At 36.8% G+C, this 27,557-nt stretch overlaps 2 protein-coding genes across 2 annotated transcripts; one reads left to right on the plus strand and one right to left on the minus strand.

The window, feature by feature from the left end:
* Positions 1 to 216: 216 nt before the first annotated feature.
* Positions 217 to 5,538, plus strand: FAM150B (family with sequence similarity 150, member B). The gene is made up of 4 exons (XM_010023593.1): positions 217 to 475; positions 2,912 to 2,965; positions 3,075 to 3,155; positions 5,474 to 5,538. Exons 1-4 carry the CDS (start codon positions 217 to 219, stop codon positions 5,536 to 5,538), a joined length of 459 nt encoding a protein of 152 aa, XP_010021895.1.
* Positions 5,539 to 17,152: 11,614 nt separating this feature from the next.
* Positions 17,153 to 25,290, minus strand: ACP1 (acid phosphatase 1, soluble; the record flags this gene model as incomplete). The annotated part of the gene is made up of 5 exons (XM_010023595.1): positions 17,153 to 17,512; positions 18,401 to 18,506; positions 20,432 to 20,493; positions 24,976 to 25,089; positions 25,201 to 25,290. Coding segments are annotated over 5 exons (450 nt in total), but the record flags the coding sequence as incomplete, so codon positions are not given.
* Between the last annotated feature and the right edge of the window lie 2,267 nt (positions 25,291 to 27,557).

The raw sequence follows: 27,557 nt of genomic DNA on the forward strand, positions 1-27,557 counted from the left end.
TCCCGCGGGACCCGCGGCGCTGGCCGCGGCTCTCCCTGCTTCGTAACCTGCGAAGCGGCCTCCGCGCTTTCCTCCTGTAATGTTTCCCATTTCACCCCCATGAGTCTCCTCATCTCCGACCCACCCCCGTTTTTCTCTTCCAGTGAAAGAGGCGGCCTCCCGCGGCAGCTGATCCTTCCTTCTCATCTGCTCCTGCACCCTTCGGGTCAGACCGCAATGAGTAGACTGAGGTCTCCTGGGCTGCTGGGGCTGGTGCTCTTAATGCTCTCAGCAGGACACTGCAAAGAGAAAACTGACTCCTCAGATTTGAAGAACAGGCAGAGTCTCCTAAATCTGATCATGGAGATCATTCAGGAACTGAAAAGGTACCACCTGGAGAAGGACAGTGGGATGCAGTACTTCTCCAAGCACAACTATAACTTAGATAGAAGGGAAGTGGCTGACTACGGAGGATACCAGGATGAGCAGAGAGTTGGTAAGTCACAGTCTATAACTCGGGAGATCTTTTTCCCTAGGGTGCTCTGGTGAATGAGACTTCACATCAGGTTACTAATTTTATATCAAGAACTCATTGCTCAAAATACCTGCTGACTGCCTTTGGTACCAGAAAGAGACACAGATGGCAATTTGGGATAGAGAAACTCCATTTACATCTGAGTCTCTTACTCTCTGGATAATGCACTTAACTGAAAGTCCAACTTTCTGTGCGTTGGCTTCAAACAAAACCTATTAATAAGGGAAAAAAATCGAAATGGGCTGAGATCAAAGAAGTAAGGGATGAAAACACTTTTTTTCCTGGAAGTTTACCACTTTTTAAAATGTGCTTCCTTTAAGTGTTGCATGGAAACAACACTAGTAAGAATTTCCCCTGCAGGACTACAGTATGTCCTTACAGATCTCACTGATAGAAGTCTTTCCTGCAGCTCAGCTTCATTAAACTTTTTGCCCTGCTTATGAGTCCCTTTGTACTACAGAGATAGCACCTTTGAAACACTAGGAAGGGAAGCAAGAGTACTCCCCTGTCACTGTGCAAGCCGTGACCGTCTGGGGACCCTCCTCAGTCATCTTCCTACTCGTTGGAATGGCTCTTCTGTAACCTTCAGTGGAAGCCCCAGTTGGTTTGTAAGACCGTGTTCAGGGTTGTACAGAGCAGTCTGGAAGAAGTCATACCAAGCCACACAGTGATGGATCATTACCACTCAGTCTTGTGATGTGCTTCTGTGCATCTAGCTGAAAGTTGATGTGGCTCCTCTTGCTGCCACATCTAATGTACCATTTGCTGTCACTCCCAAACCCCTACAGCATTACTGCTGGTCATCTTACCCCTCCTACTGAAAGGGACGCTAAGAGTATTTGCTAGCAGATGTCTACTCACCTTTTCCCAAACTGGCTTTCATTTTGTTAGTGTGTTGTATTTTGCCTTTATTGATCTCACAAAGCTCCGTTGTACCTCTTCTTCATTCTCATTCATATTCAAATATCCTCATGACTTGCATTTGTTGGTGGTTGTCATGAAAATGTTACCTCTTCATTTTGGGTGATTAATGAATATACAAAGGAAGACAATTTTGTTCCACTTAAGATCAGCAGAGTGAGAACATTTTGTTTTATAAATGTTGAAAAGTTAAGCAGGCCCGACTAAGCAGGGAACCGCAGGACTCAGTCTCAGCTTGGAACACGGGCATAGTTTTTGGTCACTGTGCATCAGTATATTGGTGCAAAACATCTGGTTTGTGCTAAATTATCTACGTAGATAATAAACCTACTTGAAAGCAGATTAGTTAGTAGTGGTGTTACTGACTCCTAAGCAGGATTTTTCATTCTGTTATTATAATGGTGCTATTCCCAGCAACTCTGAAAAGGAACTACCGCTTAAGAGTCTTTCATTTCAGTTTTGGCATCGCTTTTCCAGTGAGCTTGTCCCATGGGAAATTTCTGAGTAAAGCATGTGTGTTTTTAATGCTCTTCGTGACATAATTAGGTCAAATATGATAAGGTCAATTTTACTTACACTGACTGAAGTTAGAAGTAAATGAAGAATGACTTTCGAGAAGTGTCTAACCTCACAAATGATTCAGATCTGGATGGAAATGCTCTCTGCCTTATATCTGATAAGAGGTGCCAGGGGAATGAAAAAGGCTGCTCAGGCATTTATGGTCAAATAAATAAAGCACCATGTAGTGTATCACACACTATCAGCACTATGCTATCAGCATAGACTTGGTAACGGAAAGCAATCAAAGATAGCTGTAAATCAGGAAGACACAAACAAGGGTTAGAGGTAAAATGGATTTCAGTAAACCAGTTTCATTTTGCCATCTGCCGAACGCAAAACGCAAAACCACAAACATAGGGAGCCAGAAGAGAGCAATTTGCTTGGGATCATTTCCTGTGAATTTTATTTACTGCTAAATGGGAAGGGGGTGATTCCTGTAAGTAGATCAATCCAGTTTCATGACTGCAGCAGGACAGTGCTTGTACAAACATACCCGTGACAAGAGAGTGAATATATTTGAATATACCTTTGAGTCTTCATTACTAGCAGAATATGCAACCATGAACTAAAATTTGTGGAAGAATTTAGATCTAGGTAGCCTTGATAATGTAATTCATAGAGAGCTACAATCTGACTCTTAGTTACTTGGCACCATCATTAATGAGTGCACACCTAACAGACATCACTTCTTTCATCATCACAGTATTTCGCAGTGCATTTTACTGTGGCTTCTTAAGTAAAACAAATGTTTGCAATCTGGCCTACTGTATGCAAAGGACTTTTGACCTCTGTGCATCTGTCAAGACGTAGTGGTGATGCCTGCTGGACAGTTTATTCCCTGGCCTCATGCTGTGCTTGGCAAGCAAAGTTCCAGTGCGGTAGAGTGACTGTTGTTATTTTTTTTTTTTCTGACAGAAATAGTTCCCAGAGATCTGAGGATGAAAGACAAGTTCTTAAAGCATTTAACGGGTATGTTTTAATTTTGCATTCGTATCCATTATTTCATGTACATACTATAAGCTGCACTACTCTTCTGTGAACTGTGCTGATTCATAACTTATTTTTCTTTCTATTTCAGGTCCACTCTACTTCAGCCCAAAATGTAGTAAACACTTTCATCGGCTTTACCACAATACAAGGGACTGCACCATTCCAGCATGTAAGTCCCAAAGCCAGAGGCTTTCATAAAAAAACCCCAGAAACTAAAATTTTATAGCTTTTCAAGGTACCAATAGTGATACAATGTTACAGTACATTCTGTGCAATGAAGAATTTGAAGTGCTCTAAGATGTACTAAGTATGCTTTACAGTGTTGCTAGAACTGCATCAGCATTACTGTGAGGAAAACGGAAACAACTTTTTCACTGCAAATACACTGCTTAGAATGGCTGTAAACACAGTAGTTATGTACATGCCTCTGGTTCAAAAGGCGTTTGCTTTTCATAGGAATACATGACTCCTCTCACCTCTCTCACAAACATTTAATTTCTAGTGCTGCAAGTTCAAGATAGGATCAGAAATCCAGGTGGGGCTATATCCTTTTTAGTGATTATTTATGTTGAATACGTTTTCTAGACATTTTATACTTCGACTGTTCAGCTACCAATCTACCAGTGATGTTGCCAGTGAATCTTTGCAACCCTTGTCTTAGTGCATTCCAAAAGTGTAACTTGCTAAGGCTTAGCTGATGGACACAAATACAAGATCTCATCAGTGTTGACAGCACAGAGAATTAAAAAAAATAATAAAATCAAACATTGACATTTATCAGTCAGTAGATGTGACTCCAGACTCACACTGAGGTGGACCTGTTGAGTAAGCAGATGCTATTTTAGTACAGCCTTTTCAGAATGGAAGCACACTTTATTTTACTTGTCTGAGGTCAACCAGTTGGGTCAGTAGCAGAGCTGGGAATAGAAGCAAGTGTTACAGATTCCAAGTTTCAAGTATTAATAAATATTTCAGCCCAATATATTTTAAAGGCATATTTGGTAAGAATTGCAGACTTTTTCTGTATTCCTAAAGCTTCATATGAGGAGTACCTGTGAAAGACAAGGATTTACACATAATGGCTAACCAGATCATATTCAGTTTACATGAATGGAGATGGAAGGTGTTCATAACCAGTCTGCTTTGAACAATCAGATGGTCACTTTACCTGTTTCTTAAGGACCACAACACAAACATCATTTGACTCAGCACTAATGAGTACTTCGAGCTAAAATCTAGTTAGTCTTACAGTCTGAATTAGCCTTTTCCACCTGGCAGGTGACATATGCAACATGATGTCTGGATAATAGAGAATAATTTGTATGAATGGCAATTATATCATATCCATGCTGTGAGACAGGGATTGTTAACACCGATTCTCTAGAAAACATTAGATATAGATACTCATTAATGAAATAAGGCCTAACAAAATTCAACATCAGTCACCAGACTGTATGACAAGCATCTCCTTAAAGTAACTTTCTTCTAGGAAAATGAGGTGAACAACCTACTTGAATTCTGCATGCACAGTGTGATGTTACTTTTTAAAAATATCCTGATTCCTGGTAATTCTGTTCATTCTGTGTAGAAATTCAAAGGCCAAACAAATTAAAACTGTCTATGGTACTGTAACATGGTGGTAGCCAGTACAAAAGCATACCTTCTAGTACTTTGTACTGCTTTAGCAGCACTGGCACCTAAAAAGTAATTTACTCTGCTATCCATCCATAACCAAATTTCACAATATTTGCTTTCTGTTTGCCATGTTGAAGAAAAAAACAAAACAAAACCAAACCCTTTTGATTAATTTATTAGTTTTACACTGGTTCTGCCCCTTACTATGATGCATCAAAAAGCAGGAGGTACCCAAAATAAGGACTACTGACAACAGGAAAAAAACAATTTTACTAGTTTTAAGATGAAACTCCCTACAGTTATGAATGAATCTGTATGATGTGGTCACCTACTCAGGCTGGACTTAACATTCTTATGACTAGAAGACATTATTTGTCTAATTTAACAGTTTTCCCAGGAAGAAAAATTAAAGTAGCATTACTTAATATTAAGTTGATCGACTTGCTTCTTGAGGGCTGGATTTCAAAGATGGATAAGCACTACTTATTCTTCCTCTAGCATGGAAATACTGCAGTCACATGTTTACATCCCACATTTAAGCACAGACACAGATACATAAATTTTCATCGGTACATACATTTGGAGATCCTCCAAGCACATTCATGCTATTTGTTTATAGACAGTACATGTGCAGAAGTCAGTTGCATAGTTTTATGTGCCGCTGGACATGGCTTTCAGTTATTCAAGTTTTACACACTGTATTTCTAAATCTAAGAATCTGATTTCTATACTGCTGCAAACAAAGGTGTTAATTTATAACGACAATAATTAGAACACCGTTATAAACTTCTATTTTTAAAGGCAAAATTGGTTACTTTAGTAATTTTATTTATGCTCTTTTTTTCTTAACAGACTATAAAAGATGTGCCAGGCTTCTGACTCGGTTGGCGGTAAGCCCAATGTGCATGGAAGGATAAAGGTAAGCCTTCTCATAGCAGTAATGACACTCTACTGCATAGCAAAGCACTGGAATTCATGTTCCATACATGAAAATTTATGGGAGTGTAGTAACACTTGTCCTTTGGCTCAGGTATTCCCTTTCAGAGTACTTGAAGTAACTAGCTTAATCTGGCAAATACTGGCAATAAGTAAAGGGTACCCCCTACTGGAAGTCATTATAGAGAAGTCCATGTGCCTCAGCTGGGAATTACTCATAGCAGCATATAGTTATCAGAGTGAATTTGTTGTTACAGAACAAAACATAACAGCTGTAGCTTATTTTTCAAGAGTTGACTCAGTACACAATTGCAGCAGCCCTTTTATGTGTGCAGCTGTAGATCTATCATGTGCATTTTAGGATGACTTAATATATACATAGATATACACATGAAAGCTTTATAAATGCAGATAGGTTGCAGGTGCTTTCAAGCAATCCCATTAAAATGTATTATTAGTAGCATTGATAAACCAATTTTAGGTTACTTGGACTTCTTGGTATTTTCGTTGCGTTCACATCTCATATCTATGGGTTTATCTATTACCTTTTTGCCTAGATGTTCCTCTGTCTCGTAGAAATACTTGGGGAATTTTACCATGCACCAAAATAAAACCAAAAGCCAACCAACCAACCAACAACAACAAAAAAAACCCCTTCCAAACTGTCTGGATTTCTAGAAAACCAACACATAAGGACTAATTTATGTTCTGTCTTCAATCTTTAGCCAAGACAAAACTGTGAGCTCTGACAAAGGGATAAATAATAACCCATATGGATTTGTCAGTAACAAATGCTATCAAACAGAGATACTTTGTCACAAAACACACATCTTGTGGAGAGTCAGTGAGAAAAAGCAGTAAATGTTAAGCATCTTAGTTTATTTTTTTAATGCATTGACACTGTTCAGACTGAATAGTCTAAACCAGGATAAAACTTAAAGAGCAGAATTACAAAGTCATGCAGGAGTAATCAACTGCAGAAATACATAGCATGTGAATAGGTAGACATACAGTTCTATAGAAAACGTAGGGGTTGCAGTAAATCACATACTAAGTGTGACAACCATGTCACACTTCAAAAAAGGCAAACAACACACTGGAATTTATAAATAGAATCATTGTCTATAAACCACTTGAAATAATCACTGTTGCTGCAATACTGCATTTAAAGATACCACACTTGAAGACCTACCTATAGGTGCTTCTTGTAAGAGTCTAAAGAAGTGCAACATGGATGACCAAAGACCTACTAAACTCAATTTACAAGAACAGCTAAAAGGATTTGGGATTATTTAATCTAAAGACAAGATGATTGCAGGAAAACATGATAGAGCTATTCAGTTTAATAAAGTAGCTACAAGCCATTCTTTCTATCCAGTGTTGATAAAAATGTCGTACTTTTTTTAACTTTGCAACGAGAGGGGATTCCAGCTAGACGTAAGACTTTTCTAGTGGCAAGGGCAGAGGTAGTATATTAGATGTAATCCAGCATCCTGATTTTACACTAAACTCACATTTCCTTAAGTGTTTTCTGCCTGATTTCCTAAAATAAACCTAAACTAGCCCAGCTTCAATGTGGAATGTTTCTTATGTCCAGTAACTGTTACATTACTTGTTGTCTTAATTTGAAACCTGCAGCCATGGAGAGGAATCTCTTACTCATAGAATCACAGAATGGTTTGGGTTGGAAGGGACCTTGCAAGATCATCTAGTTCCAACCCCCGCTACCATAGGCACGGGCACCTCCCACTAGATCAGGCTGCTCAAGCTCCATCTAGTCCGGCCTTGAACACTTCCAGGGATGTGAATACATCATACATTGTATGTTCAGGGATGGAATTTAGGATGGAAACAATTGCATATAGTATTAGGACTAATAAAAGTTAGCAATAGGTAATTCCTTTGATCTAACTGGAGAAATGCTAGTGATTCAACCTTTCAATTGTACAATCCAGAAAGCCAGGAACAAATAAGCCATTATATAATGGTACTCACCTGTGAAAGATAAGTGACTAATGTTACTGCCAATACTAATTAGCAGATACATCACAATAGGGAATTTTTTTCTCCCTTTCCTTAGAAAGTTTTATCTGTACCTTTACATCTTGTCATGTAAACGCAAACTCGTAATCTCAAGGAACAGTAACTAAAGTAGTTCACAGCTCAAGCTGGGAGTCTATTTTTAAAAAAGTCCACCTCATTTTGCCAAACAACGCCTTGGCTCAACTAGCAGGCGTGTTTCAACATGAATAGCAAGCCTCACTTCTGTTATTCTTCTGTTATTCTCCACACAGACACAAATCATTAATACTGCCAGCACTCTTTAAGTAACCTCCACTGGTAGAGAGGAAGGCTATTCTCTACCACATATGCCTTGAGATCTGCAGGCCTCTCCATAAAATTAAGCACCATTCCTCCTCATAGCTTCTCCACTATATCAGTTCAATTTATGTGGGTAAGACATCTCCTCTCACACAGAAGTATAATGCCAGCCTTATTTGTTTTCATCATGTCATGGACTGAATTGTAGAAAAATGGGTTCTTTTTGCATTTTTCCATTTACCTTTCTCTTCACAAAGCACGTAGTTATCATTAGTCCAAGGTATTTTCAAGAAGTTGCAAAGTTTTCAACATGGTACCACTTGTACGCAGCAAGAAGAGATTTCAAAGCCACTTCTTACTTAAGATGGCTTTCTGGAGTCTGAAGTTTATTTGTAGTCAGGCAATAGGTAAACATTTCTGGTTTCTGCTATAAGGCTACTACTTAGTATCAGTTCTAAAGCTCAGACTAATGCTTGAATATTAGCTAACAAAAATTTCTTGTGTGGTACTACTCCGCAAAGGTCTAAATTAGATTTCCTGTTTTGCTCAGTATGTGATTTCATTGGAGGCTTATGTGTGGGCTGGGCTACAGATGAATTATTGCCCTTTGATACTTGGGCAAACTAAGATGATGCATTTTTCAGATACACAGACATCTGTCCATGTTTAGAGACTGGTTTGGGGGGAAGAAAATTTAAAAAAAAAGGATAGGTTTGGTTTTAATTTGTACTTTAAAGTATTTTGGACTATCAAAGCTTTAAAGCACTCAAGACGTTGAAACTCACTGTTAAGATCAAACAGGAAGAAGTGAAAATAGGAATTAGGCATCTGTTACTGTCACAGTACATACCTAAAGTTATGTGTGATACAGTGTGCATTATGCAGCCTTCACTTTTCCTCATTTATCCTACATATATGTAAGTAGGCTCCATCTCTTTCTTTTTTATTTTTAGAGCATATGTCCACATTTTGCCTGTCCCACAGCTGTAAGCAATGCAGGGACCCAGTAACAGCCCTTTTACTTTTTGAGCTTGCAGGAGTGAGGGCAGAGCAGCATACTTGTATTACCCCATCAGTCCATAGGCCTTTCCCCCGCCCCCAATCAGCGACTCAGGCTGTGTTCCCTGGTTGCCATCACCACCATCTCTGACTTGTTCTATTCTGGAACACCTTCTTGTGTTCAACACAGCTATGCTGGAGTCCTGTTCTTGATACTTTTTTCTATTCTGTTCTTCAGCCTCATTTTTCTCCCAGTTTCCTAATAGTTCCATACTCCATGCTTGCTTTACTCAACCCCATGCAGCTACATCCAACAACCACTATGTTGTCCGTATCTGCAGCAGGTAAGAAATATCAGGAACAAGATTCCTGAAGTCTTTACCTGAAGTTCCCAATTCAGATTGTGTGGATTTCCTGTGACAGATGGTGATGAATCTGAAGCTCTGGCCTCTTTGACAATGTTTGTCACAATCAGTTTGCCTACAGTCATACAGATTTTACTGCTTTTGTTTGAGAACTGAAGGTGCTACTGTTGGTGCCCTCTCTTTTCCATTACCTGTTCCTTAAGTGTTTGCTAGAGACCAACACTGATCTTGTAAACCTATGTTTAAAACCTCCTAGTGCCACAAGACATAGGTCAAGGACTAAGGACTGCATTATCATGTATGATTATATACTTTGATTTTCAAGATTTCTTCTAATTACTGTACTGACAAGTATTCCTGTATTTTTAACCTTTTTTTAATTGACTTTCAAGTTTCTACAGTTCTTTCAAATGAACAAAATAAAACTAGTGACACAAACAGTTTTATGCTAATGATTACAAGACTAGCGCAAGGAGCAGGAATCTCAGGCTAAGCAGAGAAAAATGAGCTTTATATTCTATAAAGTGTATTAAAAAAAAAAAACCCTACCAGTTGCTTGTTTCCTAGAGAAGCAGATATAATTAACAATATTTAAAGGAAAAGCAATAGATAGAGTATTTCTTGCTTAGGGTACATGACAGGGCAAGAATAAACATTTATATATATGAAGGTCAAAGTTGCCTTATAAAATTCAAATAAGCTAGACACTCTGAGAACTGAAATTGCCTTTGGAACTCAGAATCTGTGTAAGCCCCTGAAGATGTATTGACTATACTGGTAATGTATGTTAAAAAAGCTGAAAATACAAGATATACTTAGAAAATATAAATGCCTATAGAGGAAACTAAAATACCACACTAAGCATCCCATTCCTGTACACCATTTAATATATCCATTATTTCAAACTATTCTTAAACCAAAATAATATTTGAGCTGTTATGTTTTGCTTCAGGTGTTTTGTAACAATGGAAACAACAGCCTTTAATTGCTTTCTCTCTTAGACAGCTTCTAATTCAAACTAGCGTCGAGTGCCCTCAAGAAATGTCAGATGCTTTCATTTCACAAAAGAAGTGAAGGTAGAATTAAGATGTGGGGTTTGCACATTATTCAGTGAAGGCAGACCCTTTTCTAGGAAGTATAGCTTGATCCATCACATATGACTTCCCACGACATGTTCAATCACTTCTGCTTGGTGACAGGAAGCAGTGCCTACAGTAACTAAGTCTTTTATGAGAACTACTCTAAAGAGGCAGACAGTGTACATGGTCACTAGTGTGGCATAGTCCAACTTTTAATTTAAAAGGCAATTCTGCATTTTCCTTACTATGGGGTCTCTCTGTGGCTAGCACCAGATGGAACATTATGAGCTTTATCAGCTTCAGTGCATGGATCTCTGCAATCTGTTGACATTAGAGCAGATTTCCACCTGGATGTTAAGCTGGGGAAGGAATTTTCTGATAGCACAGGGAAGTTGAGCTACTGAATACCACTAGCACAGTATTTTAAAGCTTATATTAATATTTAAAACACTAAATTCTTATATAGATCAGTTTTATCATACAGAGTTTAACTCTTATCATCGTGAGCTGGTAATAACTAGAACCAAATTTGGAACACTGTAGTATGACTTTCCAATAGCTTTCATTTGTGCTTTATAAAATTGGAATAACTGGAACAAAGGAGAACGAAGAACCGAATGAAAGAGGTGAAAGGAGTTGTATAGCTACCTAGGTTTCCAACAGAGGCTTTAGTCAGATAGCAGTCAGGATCTCCACTAAGACTACCTGCCATCCTTCAGCTAAATTCTAGTCTAATTTTCCTAGACTAATGTATGTAACAATGATGTGAAAAAAGTACAACAACTGATTGATCGATGCTAACAAATCTGGGGCCTGAAAATGACAGGGATTTAGAAAACTGCAATTTAGCTGAGCACTGGGAATCTAAGACCCACAACTTTTGATCCATACAAAGGCAGGTATGGATGAGATGACAAATGAGCATCCTGTCTACTTCCAATTTTTCATCCTCAGTGAGCTGCATGTTCCCATCAGTATTAGTAATTGAAAAAACTATTTATTAAATTCTCAGTGTTTAACTTGTCAGTTGTACCACACACTGATCAAAACAAAAGCATGTTTAAACATCACTTTTAAACACATCTTAAACAGGGTACAGTAGGGGCACACATACAGAAAATAAGTGAGATGAAAATGCAAGACAAGGAAAATTTGTTATTTTCCCCTCTAAAGAAGGATATTTAAAAAAGTATTGTCCTATCTGCAAAGTCAGGAAAAAAAAACCCTAAATTACATTAAGCTTTTTTGTAACATTATTACATTCCTTAATAGCTTTAAAAAATTGTGAAACTAAATATGCTTAAACACTATTAACAAGTATCTCTGTATGCACCAATGGTTTGATTTCCAATGGAAAGTCAACTTATGTCAAGTCCACTGACTCTGCATTCAAATGATCCTGTTACAAATTATACTTCAGCAGTAGAAAATGCAGAGAAACCCAAATCAGAGAATTTGTACGGATCCTGGGAGAGATGGTTACATATAGCTAGACAATAAGAAAAAGTTTGAACTGTGAAAAGTGACATCAGCAGAAGTCTGCTATCAGAGAACTGCTTTGTTTTATCTCCTATGTGGACTTCTGGGGTCTATGAAACACAAGCTTCAGCTGAAATCCCTTGGCATGTAAGAGCATGGAACCCATGTAGATCCTGTTGACCAGTAAGACCAAATGCACTTTTTACTTTGAAATAATGGCATTAACGAGTTATCTTAAAAACACATGAAACTGGGTAGAGTTGCTGCAAGTCTAGAAGATGTGGTCGCTGAAAACAAACTCAGAAGTTACTAGGGGGAGGATGGCTTTCTAGATACGTATACGCAGAGACAGTCATGTTACATTTTCTCCAAAGACAAGATGTGGGTCATGGAAACCTTCACTGCTTAACCTTCAGATTCAGGTATCTAGAGTATAGACAATACACCACATAAGCAGGTGGAAACCTGTAATTGTCTATCAGTGATTTTGATACCACTGTCATAAAAATGGTTTTGATTTCATTCCAAGAAACTATTCTGGGAAGATTTAACAGAACAGACAGCAAATCCTGCAACTCCTACTCACTTTGTGCTGCTTTAGCACTTACACGTCCCAGGGGCTACATTTATATGATCATATTGTTGTTCTGTTTGTTTCTTGTTTGCATGAGTCCAAATTTCTTCACTAATGGGCCCAATTAAACATGAAATCGTTCCTAGGTCCTTCAAGCCCTACCTTGACATATTTATATTAGTGGGCATTGTATCATCAGCTTCAAGACACCAAGACATGAAGACTGAAATTTGCAATCTGTTAATACTATCCTTGAGGTTTATTCACTTTTTAACTTTACAGCTGCATTTTTAGAACAGGCTAAACATAACTATAAGCACATTTTCAATTGGTAGAACTGTATTTTCCAAATCTATCTACCTAAAATGAACCAGTGCAAAAAGGGACCTTTTCCAAAATTTCAGCCTTGAATAACAAACAAAACAGTAATTTAGCAGCCAGGCTGCTATAAACTAAACTCAGCTAAATCAGAATTGCACTACTGGATCTTTCCAAAGTTATTACTGAATTCTCCAGTTCTTTTGATTCAATATGATAAATACATTCTTAAACATATGTATGCAAGTATAAAAATGATGAAAGGCAATTTTTTTCTTTTAACCCACCAGATGTTATTACCATGAAAAGAAACACCAAGAACCAAGAGAAGTGCCTTGGAAACCAACAGGGAAATAGAACTTACTACCTTTATAACATATTCCATTGTGAACAAGAGATTTATTTTTGCAGATTGACCGACTACTTCCCATAATTCTTTTAATGTGTTTTGTATGTCATCAACAGTTTGCAGTTTAACATTCTTTACAGTAGTGTAACTGCCAGTAGTACTTAATGCTCCATTCTTTACGGAACACACTTTACAACTGATGTGTAATGCTGCCAAAAATTATGTAAACACAAATATTTCACCAAGAAAATTGACGTTCTATTGCTTAATTCTACAATTTCAAGGAATGTTTGTTTGTATATCTAGAACTACTAAAGATCTGCTCCACAGTAGTTGTGGTCACTTGATATCCTTCATGCTTATGCAATTTTTTAAAAGTTTGGTTAAAACAGACTTGCATTGGGGTCACATTGTACCCTAGGAGTACAAATTGCATGACAAACAGAACGTGATTCCAAGCAGACATATTTTTTGGGACAGTGGAGCATGGATTTTGTACACAAACACAAGCTGCCATTAATTTACTTTATATAATAAATGTATAAAACATTCCAGCAAACGTGCAATATGTAAATACTGTAAATAACAAGCGTAAGTAATAAAGTGTTTGGTATTAAGTTGTTCTTGGTTTGCTTTCCGTTCACTGAATCCAGATAAACAAGCTATCTTCTTGTAGCTGCTACAATTTATCCACACTCAGACCTCTTTCCCTAACAGATTTGAGTGTGGGTAGAGTTTCACTAGCATGAGAAAGAAAGGTGCACCACCTCAGAGGAGTCTGGTCATGTGAACACTCTCCATGGACTTGTGAGGACGGACCAATCTGTGTGTTCCAGTCCTGCAAAATGCCCAGACCACAAGGCTGCTCCAATTCTCTACAGCTTCATAATCTTTTTTATGACCAGTGATTGGTTTGGGTTTTTGTTTACATGTTAAAAAAAAAAAGTAAAAAATCTGCAGTCTATTCATGCTATTGCCAGGTGATACAGTCAGTAGATGTCCAATAGATCATTTCTGTGCCGTAACACACATTTCCCTTTCTTAAATCAGATATTAAATCCACTTGTAATAATAAAATAGTTTAAATGGGAAGAAAAATTTTATCTGTGAACTGTAGATGAACCTCAGGTACTTTTATCTTAATACTGGCATTTAGCTTCCATTTTACCCTAAATTCAAACCACAAAATGTAGAAATGGAACCAAACACACCCCTCTCCACCCTGAGAAACAGCTAGGAGCTGGGATTCTTGAAATGCACACTTCAGAGGCTTTAACATCTAGCTTTTCAGAAGGAAAAAAAGAAAAGGCAGAAGTACAATATCCCAGCCTAGAACTTAGCTGTATTTAGGAAAGGAGAGGTACATATTTGCTATTTGGTTTCAGTGCTCACTAAATGCTGTAGTTGCACTGCATTTCTCAATGGAGTAACACATGCATACTGAAAAACTGGTAGTTAAAGGAATCTACTGCTACAGTGTTCGCTTGGCTACTCACCTGCAGTAAATGTGGGTGGGTGGAACTCTGTTTCTCCATAGTTCCACAACTGAGATCAGATCACAGCATATGACTGAACATGAGAGTTTAAATTAGTATGGATCTTTCTTTCTGTTGTATGACACCTGAAATCCAGTTAAATAAAAATCTTCCTAGAAAATCTTGTAAAAGGAAAAAAGTAATTTATTTAATGATTTAATAAATGAATATAACAATCCCAGGGAAGTCTTCTCTGCAGTTAGCAGAGGTCAGCATGCTTTGACAGGAGATACAACTATACCGTAGCAGACTTTTTTGTATTTAGTCTTGGATATAACCTTACTACCTGAAGTAAAACAAGCTGTGGGGGAGGAGAGGAGGAGGAGTCAGTTCTGTAGTTTTTCATTCAACATTACATTTTTCATGAGGACTACTTTAAACCTGTAAGACCTCAGTCATCTGGATGATACACAACTTGTGTATTAATCTGTTTTCAATGCTTCTCTTGGAACCCAAATAATAGTACTGCGCAACCATCCCTCCTGAAGGCAGTCCTGCTCTGTATTCTTGTATTGTACAAGTGGTGTAAATTACCATGGTGCTCTCCTTCCCCTTCTCCAAAAGGAACCCACTAAGGATAAAATCAATCAATCAGCTTCTTCCTCCTAGTAGAACTGGTGAATGATTTAGCCAATAGATTACTTGCTGAAAATACACCTTAAGGCCGAAACTTTTAAAATCTTAACTGAATTTAACACAAAGAGTTTTGACTTCATGTCACTTTGCAGGAAGATTCCCAAGCCTAGTGAAGGTAAACAACAATACTTTTTTATTCCCCTTCTGTTACTCCAGCAGCTCAAAGATCTAAGACTTTTAAATCTTAACCTTAATATGTAGGAAACTATAGGTTCAATTCCATCATGGTCCTACTCAGCCATGAATGGGAAAGCACAAACCATCATGTTCTCACTCTTCGGAATTATTTCATTTTCACTGGAGTATTTTAAATGGTCATTCTGGCAGAGAGTAACATTAGATTACGCCTAAATACTTCCACTTCTGAGGTCAGTGCATAAAACCACATTTAAGATGGTTTGTCCCTAGCTGCTCATCATTTTCCCTCATCTACTTTGTCAAAGCATTCATAAAAGAAACGGCAAATAATTTATTCCAGAGTCAGTGCTTGATCTCACCTGGAATATTATCTATATGTATTACTCTTTGTCCCTGAAGTGAAACATCTACTGATTTGCAAATTCCTACCTTGTTCTTTGAAAGTCAAAAATACTGGTAATGCAAAAATACACAAAAATCCAGATTTCTGTATTTAAGTGTTCCTTCTACCACTTGCCTTTCTGTAAGCAGGTTCTTAAGTTTTATGTCTGATGGAAATTTTAGCACAAAACAGAAACGTCACTAACACAAACACAGCTGTTCTACAGCTAGAGTCCCAGGTTGGATCATCCCCATTGTGCAGGCTGCTGCACAGGCAGAGTGACAACAGGATTCCTTCCTCCTCAGGAATAACAGGGACCTCTACCTAAAGGCACCCCTCTCTCAGAGGGCAAAGTGGCGACAAATACAGAGGCTACTCTAGTAGTTGGGAAGGCAGACAGGGGCAAAAGGCAGACAGAGGCAAAAACACGGCTCCGGAAGTAAGAAAGCAAGTTTTATAGATCCAGTTTTACAGACAATGTGGTAATGTTAGTTCATACCAATGCTGTCATTATTGAAAATAGGAAAATTCTCCTTTTATCAGTTACATTACTGATCTTACTGATCTCAGTACATTTGCATTTCTAGCCAGAAATGAAAGGCGATGTTCAGACAAACAGACATGGAGTTTTACAAAGCATTCAATTTTTGTCCAAAAGCAGAATTTTCTACTTACTGGCCTTCTGTTAACTTTGCATTACATTACAGATGGACTGTCTTCGAACTGAGCTATGCTCTCAGAGAACACTTCTGACAGGCTATCAACTCTCCTGAGTAAATCTGAAATTACTGTCGGACACCCACATAGGAACTGGGATTACAGCAAATCTCACCGAATATATTGCATGGATTTGGATATTTTACTACTATGAGATACACACTGTACATTTCACATTTAGGCTTTTAAGCTGACTTGTTCTGTCCTTAAAGTAATATGTTACATGTACTTGTATCAGTGCACTAGGAATTGACCAAAAGACCAAAGGAAGACTAGCCAGAGAAGTCCTATTAACATCAATCACTATTTCTGAACTGTGTTCTTCTTAATTAGAAGAAAAATGTACTAGAACAAGTATTACTTTTTCTTTAAATAACTGAGCACTTAAACTGATACAAAACCCCATTTTCACAGGATCCTGTTGACACACACAGAGGTTTTGGTTGCTTAAGCTTTGAAATAGTGCTGAGAACAGTGTCTGTCTGGGGGCAGGCAGTTCTTTTAGTCTAGCAGGCTCAACGAAACAGCATCAGTCCAAAGGCTGTCTAACAACACTAGGATGACACGCCTACATTTTCATACATGAACTATTATCTTGCATACTCCCACTGAAAGCTCATTTAAATTAACTCACTAATGGCACAATTAGAACACCTCAGTTTAGTTAGTACAGCAGATAAAGAAACAAGATGTTACTTCTGCAGTGCTTGTGAGAAAGCACTGGAAGAGTTTACAGACAAATTTATTCTGAACTATATTTTTTAGTACCACATTGATGTGTGATAAAACAGTTGCTCATCTAATCCAATTAAAACTTTTCTATGCTTTTTAATTAATGACAGAAAACCTAAAATACAAAATGATACTGAAACAGTTTTGAATGTAGTGAGGCATAATTTTACAATTTAAATACATCAATCAAGTAAACCTTACATATTTCAGGAGAAGCTAATTATTTTCTTTCAGAAATAAAATGACGAAGCATTAATGAGACTTCTCCAAAAATGCTTTACAGCATCTAACACACTGCTCGTAAACAGTTTCAAAGTCCTTTTCACTCCCCTAGAAAAGAACAGAGGGAAAAAAAAAAAACCATAAGAACAGCAATACTGGCTAAACCAAAGGGTTTTTGCAAACTGGTTTCCCCATGGTCAGTAATGGTAAATAACTGACATTAGGGGAGAATAGGACAGTACAAATACATGATGATAGTTTTTGCATATTTCTCCCTAATTTGAACTACCTCAGGAGTTTCCACAGACAAACATTGTGACTTTGTACTCAACTGTCCTGGATGAACTTTTCCTTCATGTAATTCTTCCATTCACTTTCTGAGACCTTGTAATTTTTAATCTGCTTTCACAGTAACCTGTCACGTTGAGCTTCAGAGTTTAATGAAATGCTTTGTGGAAAAAAAAACCCATCTTTTTGTTTTGAACACACTTCCCACATACGCTATTTGATATTCTGTACTTCTTGGGTAATGTATAGCAATTCCTTACTCACCTTTTCCCGTTATATCAAGATCTTACAGAACCCTACCAACCTTCATCCACTTCTCTTTCCTAAACTGAAGAATTTTAATCTAATTGGTTGCTCTTAGTGGATATTATTCAACTTCTTTGACCATCTCTATCCATGTCTTTGTCTCTGTCTTTCTTGATTACATCCACTTTGCAAGGAGGCTGACCAACTAGGGCTCCATCCAATATTGAAAACATAGGTGCACTGCCTTATTTAAATTTAAACAACTGTTATAAGCATAAAGACATGCTCTCCTTTGCTATCCCATTAATTGATATTGTTAAGTCATTTAAAAAACATGTCTACACTTGGCTTTGTGTAACATCAGATCATGTATCACATGTCAGTATGTGGGATCTGGAAAGATTATATACCATATATACACAATTTTTAATCAAGCCACCCAAAGAATTCTTTTATACATACATAGTATGGATCTTCGATGATAAGTTGTTTCTGTGGATCATAAGTTCCAAGCAGCTCAATTTTGGCCTTGCAGTCTTTAACTTGGTTACTTTTCCTTTTCAGATCTCTGTAAAAGAGAAAATAAAATTTTTCTGTGAATTTTTCTTCACAACTTTTTGGCATCAGCATGAGATGCTCAATGTCTGTTTCTAGAGAACACAGGAAAATAATATGCATCTGGACTCTGTCAGTTCTGTGGACTCTCTACGCTGCTGTTTGTTTTCATTTGTTTCTTGTTGTGTGGTTTGGGTTTTTTTTTTCTTTTAATTGAGTATGGAGAACATGTACATAAACTTAACTCAAAGCACAAACAAGCAGTCAGGCACTCACTTAAGGCTTAACAGAACTTTGTAACAGTACGTTTATCAACTTCTTCCTCCAATCAATCATTAGTATTTTCAATATCCACCTTTAGTTTATATTGAACAAAAAATAATGGAAATTATCTAGATATTTTTCCAGAAGTATGAGTAAACTCCCATTTGTTCAAAACCAGTGTTTTAAATTGGTATGCTGCAAGTGCTCTCAATACTACCTTTGTAATTCCTGCCAAGTCCTACTATATTTGGTTAACAGAAAATGGTAAATTGGTGAGTGAGACATGTCTTCCCTTTGAGATACTGTAAAATTTCATCAGTTGCCACATCCTGGTTCTTCTACATTGCCTCCCATTGATAAAACATACTTGTTTCAAGATAGTATTTTCCCCACCTACTTAAAAATGGCTATTAACCCAAATGCAGTCATAATGTACGTCTCATCATCTTCAGATTAAAAGCAGCTCAGTACTACAATTTTCACAATGCTCAACAGCCAGAACAAATTAAATTCTTTTAATATTACACTTCTCCATAGCAGATAATTTTACTTACCCAACATTAAAAAAGGTGAAAAACCCTATGAATACCTAGTCATAAGCATAATCGGTTTTAAGAAATTAAATTCTAATTATTAATTCTGAGTAAGAAAATAATTTTAGAAAGTTTAGAAATAGCAGTGAGACCAAAATACTGTTTTCCCTTGAAAACTCAGGACTCCTCTAAGAAGTTATTGCTTGAATTTACAGATTCTCATTAAATTCTCTAGCCCTTTATTATTAAAAAAAATGCCTAACCATTTCCTTCAAGGCTTTTAGCATAACATTTAATGAACAAGAGAAGGCCAGGTGGCTATGGTACTAAGGAAAAGGGATGTCCCAAATCTTCCTTTTCTGGCACTCCATCAACACCTGGAATCACCTGCCCCCCTAGTGCTACAAAAAGGCACATTTCCCAGGGAAAATGGTTGAACTGGGTGCAAGTTTGTATTTATTAAAGCTTAGCTCCTTAACCCCAATCACCAATATGTATGTAATTAAGTAGAAATAATTATACCCAAATTCTCACACTAGGCAGCTACTTCACCAAATCTTTCTAAAGCATAAATTGCCTCAAAGACACACTTAATTAGAACATGGCTAACAGCAACAAACAAGATTTCCCCAGCTAACGACCTTACTTATCTCACAGCTTATTCTATTTCTATTCAAAAACAGAAAAGAAAAAACCCCACACCATATTTAATCCCTTCCAAGTTTCCACAGCGTCTTTTAAATTCCGTGTAATTAGAAATCCAGATCACTGATCAAGACAGTTCATCCTCATTGTTAACTGTACAGGCATCAGCTGCATATGTATAGCACAAATTTCCACATCCTTAATCCTTGACTGGCTTGTATCACACAAATGAACCATTGAGGTCTAGCTCATTGCACGTACTATCTATAGTACTATGCACGTACTATGAAGAATCTATCTGTTAGGATATCATTCACACAAACATAAAAAAAACCCAAATCAAACCAAAAAAACCCCAAATCAAACCATCCTCCCTCCCCCAAAAAAACCCACAAGACAAGCTCAACAGTAAAATGTGCCATCTGCCTTCAAAGTGACTTACGAGACATCACTAGAAGCAATCCACATGAATTTGTTCCATTTCTTCATACATTACCTTAGATTGCTCTCATCCATACAAAGTATATAATCAAAGGTCTGGAAATCATCTTTAGTAACCTAGAATTAAAAATATGTGCTTTAACCTACAAACTGTGTTTGATTTCTAAAAAGGGGAAAGAAAGTACTTTCAAATTTTGTAGTTCTGATTTATTAAAAGAAACACAGATGGAAAGAATAAAACTGTGTACCATCATCAACTTTTACAATAACTTAAGACATTTTAAGTGTACTTTGCCATAATTACCCATTTCTGCAAGATTTCCCACAAAAACCCCCAAGTTAACTATTTTACCAATACTTTTTTAGAGCATCATTACAAGTGACATTTCTAATGCCTTCCAATTACTGAAACTAAAGTAGGTATCCAGTTGTGGAAACCATGCGGTAAAAATGTAGACAAATTACTTTCTTGATACAAAAACAAAAATGAAGGTGACCTGGAATCAGCTGCAATAATTCTAATCTAGAAATTTGTCACTACATACACCGAAAAAGACACCAAGTGAAATTCAAAGCTAAAGTATGATGGTATGAGTTACAATCCCTTAAAAACAAATGCATTCACAGTATTTTAGGCCACATAAGTTCACAAAATTTATCATATGATGTGAAAAACCCTGGGATCTATTGTACACCTTCTTACCACCATACCATCTGTTCTTTTTCTTTCCTGTAGTAGGAGTACTGACTCCTAAGCATGAATATTAACTGAATTCTAATTCAAGATCTGAGTTCAGATTCAGGTAGGCAAACATTGCAGATAAACCACTAGCTTATGTACTAATGTTATCTGTATTGAATAAGGATGGCTGCAGATTTTTATCAGTATAATTATATTTTATTTTACATTTAAGCCTTATCTTAAAGGTAAAACCTTCTCTGAGCATGCCTACAATGCACAGTATGCTATCTGAATGAAGTGTCCATAATGCGGATGCATAAATGGAATAAAATCTGTAATGAGTTCACACTAAGACTGCATTTCATGCATAGTCTGTGGAATTTTGTTTAGTACAGGTTTTTCTGGCAGGCGGCTCTGGGAAGGATGTGCCAGACAAGTGAGTGAGCAAGTGAACAGACGAAAGGGCAAAACACATTATTCTGTAAGTCAGAGTTTTAACTTGTAAAAATCATTTATATTTTTTTAAAAAAGTTCTAGATGGCAAAAGACCCACTTTTTTTGTGCAAACAGCAAATAGATACTGATTAAGCTCCCATAACAGGCAGTAAGACAAGACATACAGAAATTATCACCAGACTAAAGCCTTTAAATGAAATATTCCACACAAGGAGAATTGAAAGGGAGAGATGTGGGGTATGGAACATTTGAAAAGAAAGGGTTAATGGTGGAAACTAATGCAGACTTGTTTATTTTCACTATAAAAATATTTGCTGTATTCATGCAGTGCCTTTGACCTACAAAAATATTTTTGCAGTGGAAATAGCTCTGTTTTCCTGGCAACTCTAAGCAATACCTCTACAAGCTGCTTCTGATCACTCTACATGGCTGAACACTGGCCCCTATGAAAATATGTGTAGTGCAGACATATGTAGGAATAAAATAAAAACCAGTGAAAAGGAAAAGCATACCTGCCACACTTCCCACACTTCCTGCGTACTTGACAATTTGATAGTTACTTCCCTGTGAACCAGCATTAGCACAGCCCTAAAAGCAAGATTACTGGCTGGCTTGTGCTCATAAGCCTCAGTAATGTCAGATACAAAAAGCTTAATTCAGCAAATGCCAGTGAATTGAAGGTAACTCCTCAAAACTATGAAAACTAGTACTTTGGGGGAGGAATTTGAGGACAAAATTTATGTACATTTTGAGAAGAGTACTGGAGAGCTCAAGTAGTCAAGTTTGGATGGAACTACACAGACAACAATAACTTTACATTCAAAAAAACCCCAACATAAAACCATTATTAAAGGTCATCAATGGAGAAGAACATCATCATTCTAATTTATTTCTTAAACATTTCCCTTTGTTTAGAGAAGGGAAATCTTCTTTTCTGTGTCTAAAAATCAAAGAGAGGCAGTAGTCCTCAAATTTATCCGGCTGTGAAAGTGTTAAATATCAAATGGAGATTAGAGGACGGTTGTGTTAAAGGCAAATGCACGGTATGAGTCATACAGAAATCAGTTTTGGTCTCAGCACGAATAAAAGTGAAACTGATTAATATCTATCTGTTTTGTGCATGAAGACTAAGACCTTAGAGAATTTCAACCAGTGCATAAACATACAGCAACCTACCATCAACCAAAATGTTAAAATACCCTTTATTTTATATATGAATATATACATTTACTGTTACACTTCACTTTTCACTTAATATTCACTTAAACGATCACTGTATATGATAAGATGCAACCAATTTAACGTTCTCTCTTACATAAATCATTCTTGTAGCATTTATGCCAGTTTTGAATAAAGATACAATCCATGATTATCATAATTATGCAAAAAATTACATGAAAGAAAATGCCTTTCACTGGATGGGTAACAGTTTTCCACAGGAGTAAAGAGGATAATTGCATGAGGTACTCATCTTATGACAGTATTTCAAATGCAACAGAAGATAAATCCCTCCTCTCTACTTCTACAGCTCCTGTATTAAATTTTTCTTAATCTACTCTGAAACAAGTCACATACAAAATTCTACCTTTGAGTATGTCTCTAATGGTGAAACAAATACACTTTCACTTGTACTAACCTGACCACTTTGAGAAGTCCTATTCTATTCCATTATTTGAGTTATACAGTTAACATCAGTGCAAAATTAACAGTTACTTGTTGAAATTTGATTCATAAAAGGGATTTGAAATTTTCTTCATAAAAGAAACTGCTTGTACTGGAATGAGAAAAATATTCATCCTCTTAGTCTTTCATTCTATTGTCTCATTCTTGTTAATTTTCTCTCCCTGCATATGTAACATTTTAGGTTCTTCTGCTTTAAAAATATCTTAATTCAGCAGACTGTATAAGCAAATGTCTTTATTACAATGTTTTCATTCCCTCTCTGCCAAAGGAGATTATATAAATTTGTTTCAAAGCAGAGGATCAATTAGTTTTGGGCGCTTTGCTTTAGTTGAACTACTCATAAACCACCCTAGTAATACCAAGGAACAGTTGTCAAGTTTCCAAGGTTTGTCTTTCAAGAATGCAAACAAGTTACACTGTTGTGACAAACACCAACTGATTAGTTTCAGTACCATTTAGCTTGTGTGATGATAAATAATACTGTGTATCATTTATCATTACAGAATGGTGTAATAATAAATAAAGCACTGATAAATAGTAAACCCAGAACTTGTAAAAGAAAAGGATCAGAACAGACTTCCCTCACAATTATTCCAATAGTAAAACACTGGGCATCTGAAACAATGTTGTGCTCAATCCTGTTTCTTATTATATAATGGAGATCAGCACCAGGAGAGGTCAGCAGAGGGCAACTGACTAATTGAGGGAATTTATTTTTTAAAGTTAAAAACCTAAACATGTAGTCTTTGAAAGTGAAGAAAGTAAATACGACCTCAGTGAGGTCTAAGAAAATTCTGAAGGGAACAGAAATGGAAGGCAATAACAAGACTACTTGATCTTTTTGTCAATACAAAAACTAGTGGCATAAACTCAAGCTAAGTAAAGGTCAAGCCCTAAAGGACTATCTTATATCCAGAGAATAGTTAACCAAAGTAAGTTATGTGCATTTATTTGAGTGTCTGAATTATTTAAATAGATGCAGACATTTATTACCAATGTCTCCAGAATGCAGCGTGGAAACACACATTCTTTTGTTCATGAAAACTGAGATGATTTCACTAGAAGACAAACCTGTATTTGAGTTAAGAATGCTTCAAGAGTACATTTTCCTCTGAGCTTACCACCAATCATGCTACTAATTTTGGGTTTGAGTTCCTTCATTCTAATCAAACACTCTTTTTTTTAAAAAAGGTCTTCATGCAAGAGCAGAAGCTTTTTGTTATGGGTGAACAGGTATTCTACTTCTTTTTGGACCTGCTAAATAAAATACAATTCCTTTCTCAAAGCAGCAGCACAGATTACTAGAGTAAGTCCATTTTAAAAAGTATTAAAAATTCCCAAAATACTAACTACTTGAAAACAGGATTTTTCCACAATGCAGAAATTGCTCCAGTGTTTCCTAGTTATACTTCCACTGAAGCTTAATAACAGGAAACTCACTAACCTCAACTATAAGAGTAAGACCACTTCAGAGTCCTCTGAAAAACTAAACATAGCATTTGTTACTTGGTGCTTAACCATGCATTGGTCAAATGACTTCTGTGATTGTAATGGTTAGGACTAAACAAAGCATGGGTATGAATAAGAAAGAAAATATACTCTCTTCTACCTGCCGTGCTTTATGTGCTGTCTCAATGCCATGATTTCTTAGACAGCTTAAAGCCCTTGTATCGGGGGAGCGCCCCACGTTCCAGTCTGAAACAGCAGCACTGTCTGTCATCCACTGTAACAACAAAACAAATACACACACATATTTAAAGAAAACTGAAGTACAGTACCTGCCTGGCAATATGATTCATGGTAATGCCATGCTTCTTCATGCAACTCTGTCCTCGATAGTCAGGAGGGCTTCCTATTTCATAGGTAGATGTTGCTGCACTGTCTATCCTCCACTACAGAAAAACAAATTTATATTTTTATGTTTCCTTTCTCACTGTTTATATTTCTACTAACTGGCTAGGAGACACTTATTTCTTAGGCAGGAACAGAAATAAATATCTTACCTTATTTTCAACTTTTTCATCAGTTACAAGTTTTCTAAAAACTGCTTCAGCTATTGGAGAGCGACAAATGTTTCCTATAGAAACAGGAGATTAAAGTGAAATTTAAGACAATTAAAACCAAATAATGAACAACTGTGTGCACAGACCAAAGATTTTTATTTGGAATGTGGATTACTTACATTATTATAACCCAAGAGATTCTGCAAGGGTGGAAGCCCAGAGTATTATACTTGGGTTGCAGCAATCTCCAGTATCAATACAGACTGAGAGATGAAGGGATTGAGATCCACCCTGTGGAGAAGGACTTGGGGATATCTATGAGCGAAAAACAGGCTATGAGCCAGCAATGTGCACTTGCAGCCCAGAAACCCAACCGTATCCTGGGCTGCAGCAAAAGGAGCATGGCCAACAGGTCAAAGGAGGTGATCCTGCCACTCTACTCTGCTCTCGTGAGACCTCACCTCAAGTACTACATTCAGCTCCGGGTCACTAGCACAACAAAGACCAATGTAGTGAAATGGCTGAACAACCTGCAGTAGAAATGCTTTGCTGCTGAAGGTGTAAATAAGTTAACCACCTAAGGCAGGCCTCTCAAAAACGTACGCAAAAACACATAGTCCTTGAAAAAGCATGAAGTATCTCAACAACAAGAAGTCTATTCAACTATTACTTTAACTCTACCTTTTCCTACTTCAGAAATTGAGTAACTATATGGATATTCATAATATCTGGTATGCCACCCAGATGCACAATAAATCATACAAACAGATCTTCACTTTCCACCAAAGAGAACGTACGACTTTGCTCACCTCTTACTTTTGAGCAGGTAAGTATAAAAGACCACAAATGGCAACACTCATTTCTATACCTTTAAATAAATTACTCTGCTATTACTGATTAAGTTCTTGTCAAATATCAAACAGTAAAAAAAATAAAAATAAAATAAAAAATAAAGTGCCCATGAACAAAGCTACATTTCCAGCAGCAAAAAAAATAACAAACAAACCAACCAACAAATCAGATCAGGCACTTGGCCTCATTTTCATGCCTGGATTTTTCAAACTAATTAGCAAGGTAGATTCTTTGATGCTAAAGAATAAGAAGCTGCTACGATCTGGGCATTTAATAACTTGCCATTAATCATATCAACTATAAAAAAGCCTGACGTGGGAAGTGAGACACTAAAGTAATAGAAACTTGCTGTCAAGGTTTTAGAAAACATCAAATCACTAAATGGGCAAAAGGAACTGGCTAGCCATTGAGAAAATGATCTTGCTGAAACATAGAGTGAATTTTGATGGCAGCAAATCTTCTTCCAGGAGAAAGCATACTATTTCTTTTGTTTGAACTAGTTTATTCCAAGCAGAGAAACTAAATCAGTCTTACAAGAAAACTAAAGCAGGAAAAGTTAGTTTTATTGATAAAGTAAGTGAGAAAACAGGGTAGCACTTAATGCTGAAAACATTAAAGAATGTGGTGATACATTAAAAAGTTAATCTCACTTCTTTAATTGAGTAAGCAAATTAAGCATTAACAAATACAATTTTAACAGGAAACAGAAGGAACATGGTAACATACATGAATACTCCCCATGGTAGCCTGAAACCTGCAGATTCCCACTTAGTATTTATTCTTGCAAGCCTATGTTCATCTTATCTTTGTTAACATCATTATCTATCTTAAAAACCTTTCTTTCCTTCAACAGATACAGCATAGCTGTGCTAAACCAAACAATCCAAGCTCTTGGTCTCCTCATGAAATTAACTGACCCTTATCTAATCAGTCCAGTTAAGCCAACTCTGCACTTGTTCTAATTTGAATTTATTTTTCTTGAATACAGGCAAATAAAACCATAGACTACACTGCAGGCAAAGTTTTTACCAGTTTGTTTTATAAAAGGGAAAAAAAAACCCCAACTTAAATATTTACTTAGGTCTTTCGAAATAACCTGAGATAACTTCTACAATCACATTTGACTCCTTCATGGGTATCAGATTTGTGATCATAATCCCCTACTTCTAGTTTGTCCATTCCCTCTTTCTCCTGGTGCTTCAAACAGGTGACCTTTAAGTCTTCGTTCTAAACTATTAAATTCTGTTTCCATTACATCAGCTGTTGGGGACATCCACTTCTTCCTGTACAATATTCTTCCTCTGCATGAATGATGCCCCACAACTTGCACATGAACAGTAAGTTTCATTACTACACTCAAAATTTCAGTAATAAACAATGATTAATACTATTGGCCCTACTAATTCATTAACCAGCTGCCAGAACTCCAAAATGGTACTTTTGGAATAAATCCTTCATGGATTTTTCTATTTGTTTAACCTTCTGCTTTACCTGGATTGAATGAC

Source organism: Nestor notabilis, unplaced genomic scaffold (genome assembly GCF_000696875.1).
Source record: "Nestor notabilis isolate BGI_N333 unplaced genomic scaffold, ASM69687v1 scaffold13021, whole genome shotgun sequence".
Taxonomy (NCBI): Eukaryota; Metazoa; Chordata; class Aves; order Psittaciformes; family Psittacidae; genus Nestor; species Nestor notabilis.